This window comes from Leptonychotes weddellii, chromosome 4 (assembly GCF_054177405.1).
Source record: "Leptonychotes weddellii isolate Sample4059 chromosome 4, ASM5417740v2, whole genome shotgun sequence".
Taxonomy (NCBI): Eukaryota; Metazoa; Chordata; class Mammalia; order Carnivora; family Phocidae; genus Leptonychotes; species Leptonychotes weddellii.
The window spans coordinates 56,144,392-56,152,129 of NC_138372.1; the positions used below are offsets into that span (position 1 = coordinate 56,144,392).

At 32.4% G+C, this 7,738-nt stretch overlaps 1 protein-coding gene across 1 annotated transcript in view; it reads right to left on the bottom strand.

The window, feature by feature from the left end:
- Positions 1-7,738, bottom strand: part of LRRIQ3 (leucine rich repeats and IQ motif containing 3) — a 161,392-nt gene that overhangs the window by 81,764 nt on the left and 71,890 nt on the right. Inside the window, exon 5 of the mRNA XM_081817086.1 lies at positions 7,015-7,036. Coding sequence (XP_081673212.1) covers positions 7,015-7,036 — 22 coding nt within the window. The remainder of the gene's footprint in view (positions 1-7,014; positions 7,037-7,738) is intronic.

The following is a 7,738-nucleotide window of genomic DNA, read 5'->3' on the forward strand; positions in this document are numbered from 1 at the left end:
CTCTGAAAAACAAACTGAGGGTTCTAGAGGGGAGGGGGGTGGGAGGATGGGTTAGCCTGGTGGTGGGTATTGAGGAGGGCACATTCTGCATGGAGCACTGGGTGTTATGCACAAACAATGAATCATGGAACACTTCATCTAAAACTAATGATGTAATGTATGGGGATTAACATAAGAATAAAAAAAAAAAAAAAAAGAACTGAAATCAGGATCTCAAAAGGAACGTGAGATAGTATCCCTCCCATATTCATTGTGGCATTACTCAAATTAGCCAAAGTCTGGAAACAAATGTCTACTGACCGATGACTGGGTAAATAAAATGTGGTATGTTCCCACAAAAGAATATCAATCAGCCTTTAAAAAAAGCAAATTCTCACGGGGCGCCTGGGTGGCTCAGTCATTAAGCGTCTGCCTTCGGCTCAGGTCATGATCCCAGGGTCCTGGGATCGAGCCCTACATCGGGCTCCCCGCTCAGCAGGAAGCCTGCTTCTCCCTCTCCCACTCCCCCTGCTTGTGTTCCCTCTCTCGCTGTGTCTCTCTCTGTCAAATAAATAAATAAAATCTTTAAAAAAAAAAAAAGCAAATTCTGCTGCATGCAACAACAGGGATGAGTCTTGACATTATAAGTGAATATACTATTCACTGAAAGACAAATACTGTAAGATTTCACTTATATGATTCATTCTGCCCTTTTATAACTGGAAAAGTGGGATCACATACTAAAGCATATACTAAGGGCTTGAAAAAAGTATACTAATATACTAATGGCTTGAAATTTGAAGACTAGAAAGAAAGCTTATTAATATAAGGGTCCATAAATAGTTTCTAAGATGAAGACATATATTCACAAGATCAAATGCTCCTCCCCACTGAACAAAGGGCCAGGTAGTAACATCAGCCATTTTAGAAAAAACTGAGATTTCTCTGTGGATTAAATAACAACATAAATTGTTGAATTAATTATTAATTTGCAATTCAACATATAAGCATTATTAATAAAATTATAGAATGACTATTTAAAAGTTAAGTTTTATTTATCAAAGTTTGCTATTAATTACCTGGGTTCAATAGAAAAATATTAGGAAGTAAGCATCAAAATTCAAAGGAATTGTTGATCACAATAATTTTTCAATGAGAAAGAACATACATACTTTTAGAATGCTTTCAAAATATCTACAAAATGTTATCTTGAAAGGGCTTTAAATTTACATATTAATGAAAAATTTTAAGCAACTATGTAATATTAAAGTTTTATAGTAAGATGTAATGTGTGATTAAATAGTTATAAAATACACAAGCATGAAGATAAAATCTCATAATTCAAATAGTTACTAATTTAACAGAGTACAGTTGTTCTGTTATGTTCTTGGTCTTTAGCTCTATTTGTTACCAAAAGAAAATGACTAATTATAATGTAGTTCCACCTGTCAGTTCTTTTCCATAGTAAAACAAAGAAGGGCATATCAAATTGTTAAAAAATAATTGTTATAATCAGTTAAAACAAATTTTTAATATGATATGCAATAGAGAAATAATTATGGTTTTGTTCAGAAAGATAACCAATTTCGCTATCACCAATTAGAAAATAAACCATCCTTTTCCCATCAAATTAAAATGTTATTTTTATCATACTTAAAGATCTTTTATACACAGATCATTTTAGGACACTTAATTCTGTTCATCTAATTTCTCTATCCATATGCCAATATGAACAAATATTGATTATAATAGCTTGATAGTAATTTTTTTCCTCAGTAACTTTAAAAGCATATTTTCCAGTGTATCTACAAAACCGGGCTTCTAATTAAAATAACTTTAAGTTAAAATTATGAACTTGAAAAGGAGGTCATTTGTATTATAGTAAATTCCTACAACAAAACATGGTAATTATTAATAATTAATATTTACTTCTATATATGAATATTTTATATCCAGTTGTCTATATATAATAATAAATAAATAATAAAATGGTTGCTGAATTTCATTAAATTACTTTTTGGGAATTTATTGATATGGTTCCATTTTTTTCTTTTAATTGTGTTGATAAACTGCCTACTTATGATCCCCTCATTCCTGAAATAAACCCTATTTGGTCATGATTTTCTAAACTACTTACATATTTTTGGATGTTATGATTCATTAATGTTTAATTTTTGTATCTATACATATAGTCCTGATACTGGGTGATAATTTTCATTTTCATTATTCTATCATGTTAGAAAGAAAACTACACAAACCTTATAAAATGAACTGGTATTTTAAAATATTTTCTTTTGATAAAGAATAAATATTGTAATATTATTTATTAAGGAGTAAACAGAATTCAGTGATAAAACCATCTACTCATAGTGTCTTTTAAAAATGGTATTTCTTTATTCTATTGTTTGTTTATTGGTCTACAGAGATATTATATTCTTCTTGGGTCAATTTTGATAGTTTGTATTTGCTTAGGTATCACTCTGTTCTGGTAAATAAGTGCCATCCAACCTTTTTCATTCCACGGCACACAAAGGAAATGTATTGTTTATTAGTGAAAACAAAGCAACCTGTGGCCGTAAGTGACCTGCCAAAAGGTGCAGGGGATTATTGCTACTCCAGGCTTGCTGTGATTGCTCAACTATAACTCCTTCTGGGAATATCAATATGTCACAATAAACCAGGTGAGAAGTTATTCTAGATTTTAAGATTTCAGGGTTTCATATATTAGACATTTATATACTTCTAATTTTATCTGTAACTATGGAGATGCCACCTTTATTTCTAGATAAACAAAGACTGAGAGAATTTCTTCCTAGCAGATCTGCTTTACAAGATATTTCAAAGGAAATTTTTCAGGTAAAAAACTGACAGCAGACAATAACTCAAATTTACATGAAGAAATAAAAAGCAAGGGTAATTCCAATTACACAAGTAATTGTAAAAGTAAAAATGCATTTTTTCTCTTTTCTTCTTAAAGATGTTTGTGTATACACATAATACATAATACAATATATAAAAATAATATGTACATATATATAAACATATAAAATGAAAAGCACAAAGAAGAGGAAAGAACATGGGAGCTATATTAAAAAATGAAGGGAGGGAAATCGGAGGGAGAGATGAACCATGAGAGACTATGGACTCTGAGAAACAAACAGGGTTTTAGAGGGGAGGGGGGAAGGAGGATTGGTTAGCCCGGTGATGGGTATTAAGGAGGGCACATACTGCATGGAGCACTGGGTGTTATACGAAAACAATGGATCGCGGATCATCACATCAAAAACTAATGATGTACTGTATGGTGACTAACATAACATAATAAAACTGAAAAATAAATAAAGCATGGAAGCTTCCACTTTAAGAAACATGGGGAAGAAAAGAGTGAAGTAAACCCATAGCAGGCAGAATGAAAGGAAATAAAGATTAGAGAGGAAAATCAGTGAAATAGAAAATCAGAAAAATACAGAAATCAATTAAACTAATACTTGACTCCTTGCAAATATCAGGAAAAAAGAGGCAAACCTTTCACTAGGCTAAGAAAAAAAAAGAAGTCATAAATTACTAAAATAAAAAATAAAAGGGACTATATTACTAATGACCTTACAGAAATTAAAAGTATCATAAAAGAATGAATACTAGGAATGGCATTACATCAAAAATTAGACAATTTAGATGAAATGGAAAGATTCCCCCAAAGACACAAATTACCGAAACTAACTTAAAAAAATTAAAAACCTAAACAGACTTCTAACAAGCAAAAAAAAACAAAAACAAAACAAAAAACAAACTAAATTAGTAATTTAAAATATTCCCATGAAGGAAAACCCAGGCCAAGATGTCTTCATGAGTGGATTCTACCAAACATTTAAAGAAGAAATAAAATCCTTCACAAACTCTTCCCAAAAATAGAGGAAACACTTCCCCCTATATTTTATGATTCTTTTTTAAATATTTTATTTATTTATTTGATATAGAGAGAGAGATCACAAGTAGGCAGCCAGGCAGGCAGAGGGAGAGGGAGAAGCAGCCTTCCCGCTGAGCAGGGAGCACGATGTGGGGCTCAATCCCAGGATCCTGAGATCATGACCTGAGCTGAAGGCAGATGCTTAACCAACTGAGCCACCCAGGCACGCCTATATTTTATGATTCTAAAAAGTTTTGCCAGCATGCCAGATGGCAGCTTTTTCTTTCTTTTTAACGGAATGTAAAATACTTTGTAATATGGAGGTTTCCATGGTAAAGGCATTTCCTTTAACAGAATTATCCTAAAAGAAGGAAGATTGCTTTTTAAAATTATAAGATCTAGCTCCCTTGCCAACCAAGTTTATCAGAATGATAGTGATTTTAATAAAAAATAGTAAACTGTGGAATCACAGGAATCTTAATAATTCTAAGAACTAACATTTGTAGAGTGCTGACTGCACCAATTACTGCTGAGCATTTAACAGATATGTCTCAGTCCATCCCCACAACTGCCCCTACTTTGTGAGCCTCAAAGAAGAGCTAACTCACTCAAGGGCCAAGGGGTGGGGCATGGGCATCCAGGTCTCCCTACTCCTAGGTCAGAGTGCTTTTCATCCCACTGAGAGGTTTATCAGCACATCAGTAAGCATCTTCCCAGAGGAGTTATGGCACTCTAGGGGGAAGCATATCCGCAGTTTCAAGAATAAAGAATTGCACAGACATCTGAAAAGAATAGCTAATTTGATATATATTAGAAATGACAAAAAATCCTCAGGATTTTTGGTTATGTGGTTGACATTATTTCTTATTTTGAGGATTAATGAGTTCTAGCTATCTTCTCGCTTACCAGTCACAATTTTTGCTTTTACTTTGATTATTCTAGTCCTATTCTAAAGAGGCATGCTGGGAAGATTCTTCTTAGTCATTATTTTTCTTAATTATAAGTGCAAAATTTCCTTATCCTTCTTCATTCTTTCTCTTCTCTTCACCAACATTCAGCAGAAGCTAAGGCTGAAGTGGAAAAACACTTTAGTTCATTTTTATACTGCAACAGCATGAAACAGTTGGAAAAAGAGTATTGTCTTCCAGTTCTCATCCTGGATCCTTATAACTTTATGCTAAAAGTACTAAATTAAATTTATTGTTTCCATTCTCCTCTTGTGTGGTTTCTAAAGAGAAGTCAGATCTAATTCTTATATTTGCTCCTCTATAGTAAGGTGTCTATATCCTCCGGCCTTTCTATGGGTTTTTTCTTTCTCTTGATTTTTCTGTAGTTTGAATACGATATGCTTAGGTGTAGGTTTTTTGGCATTTATCCTGCTTGGTATTCTGATCTTCCTGGATCTATGGTTTGGTGTCTGACATTACTTGGGAGAAATTATCCATTCTTATTGTTTCAAGTATTTCTTCTGTTCCTGCCTTTCTTCTCCTTCTGGGATTCTCACTACATGTATGTTATACCTTTCTAGTTGTCCCACAGTTCTTGTATATTATATTGTAGTCTTTTTCAGTCTTATTTTGCTTTTCAGTTTTGAGGTTTATATTGAGATATCCTTAATCTCAGAGATTGTTTCCTCAGACATGTTTAGTCTTAAATACATAATACTAAATTATTTTGGCAAAATGTTGGGCACATTTTGTTCTTTGTAAAAATTTGCCTAGTCCACTACTGTTTTTCACTATTAAAGATTAAGCAGCATGCAAACTCAGTAGCAGTTTTATTTAATCCTGGAGAAAATAAACTGAGAATAATAATCTAAAGGAAGAAGTTAATACTATTAAACTATTGCTTCTCAAGTTCTTATATTATTAAATGAGATAATGAGATCCATATATTCCTCAGGAATTGTTAAAGCTTCAGTTTAAGCACGATCTCCTGAAGGTATTCTTTGACCTTCCACAAACAAAATTAATTACATCTATTCCTAGTCTACCCCAAGGAAATGCTTCATTGTAGTAAGACTTCCTGACTTTTTAAAACAGACTGTCCTCTGAATTAAGTAGTTAAAACCTATAGGTCACAGATATAAAGTTGGCTGTTACAGTAGCTTACATTTAAGCAGCATGTGTTACATGTGTTTTTAATTATATATTTTTAAAGATAATTGTTTCTGGAATGGCCACAAATGCTTGCTCATGGAAGTCAGAACTGTACTTATCTGAATACATAAGAGGAGGCAGATAATGGTGATCCTGCTATGACAGCTTAAGCTATCAGGGCATGCACCAAGGCCATGCTGATGTTTCCTGAATCCTGCTGGTAGATATGCTGTTCCTGCCCCAAGTGTAGGAAAACCCATCCACATGATGTTGGAATGAATCTAGCTACCTGTCTATGCCGTTAGTCTGCTACTGAGTTTAATGAGGATAAAAAGAAGACAATAAAACTCACTTGTGTGTAAATGTAGAATCCTACTCATTTTGAAAGAAAACAAATATACAAAATATTTTGTTTCTTGCACTACTTCTGAAAATGGAAAACTAGTTTTCAAAAACACTAAAATAGCAGTCTATTTTCTATCCTGAGCTTCAATGGAATTAAGATATCTTGTAAAGCATTAGTACAATTAAAATTATTCTGCATAAACTCGAAATAAAGAGAATAAGTAATTCAGTCTAATTCTGACAACTTAAGTAGAGCTATTATTCAATTCAGTAAGATGAACATGAGACCAGATGCAATCCATTGATATTAAATTACTAAAATTGTTTACCTAATCATAAAATGTTCTTGATCTTCTAGTAATATTTTAACAAAGATGATTTTAGGTTAGTAGAACCTAATAGTAGAAAAAAGTAGAATAGTAGAAATAGTAGAAAAAAGTACATGTGTGTTCCAAGATAGCAATAAACTAAATAAAGTACTTTTAAAGGTGCAAATTTTAGAATACATTGTCTTGAATATATATTTTGTCTTTACAAATTATAATTAATGATCCCCACCTTATATAAAGCTAGATATTATTTAAGTTGTCTATATTTGGCAAATTCAGCTTACCAAAATTTTTTCAAAAGAATTTTTACCTAAATTTATCATTTACAATAAGATTTACCTTGAAAAACACTTACGCTACTGTTATCTTCTATATACCTAGTTTTTATGTAAATGTAAAAATGTAAAAAACATTCTTCTTGGCTTACAAACCAGCCAGATTTGATTTTGCCTACAGGCTGCAGTTTGCCAAACCCTGATCAGTATTACTTTGTAAAACATACATGTATGTACACACACACACACACACACACACACACACACACTCCCATTCTGCCTTAGAGACTTCTGGGGGAGAATGGAAAACAAGTACATATATACATATCTGGATATAGACACTTAAATACATATGCAAACTGGATTGTAAATGAAAGGCATATTATTTCCCCAGGATTCTATCAAGTGGTGGCAGAATAATAAAAATATCTTACTTAGCTCTGATCCATAAGATATGGACTTGAATCCTCTATCTCTAAGTTACTAGCTTTATAATCTCAGGCAAGTTATTTATAGGATTGCTAATAGGATTAAATGTGGTAGATTACATAAAATGTTTGGCACATTATGCCATACCAAAACTTGAATTCATGTCTGCTGACTTTCACTCACTGCCACCTTTGGGTAACATCAAAAAATTCATAGTAGTTAATATTTGGTTATACCCAATTTTATATTATTTTCTAATAACTGAAAAACAAGGTAGAAGGTAGTTTTTAATAAGAATTACCTAATGACTAATAAAATTTAAAAAACAAATTTGATGGGCGCCTGGGTGGCTCAGTTGGTTAAGCGACTGCCTTC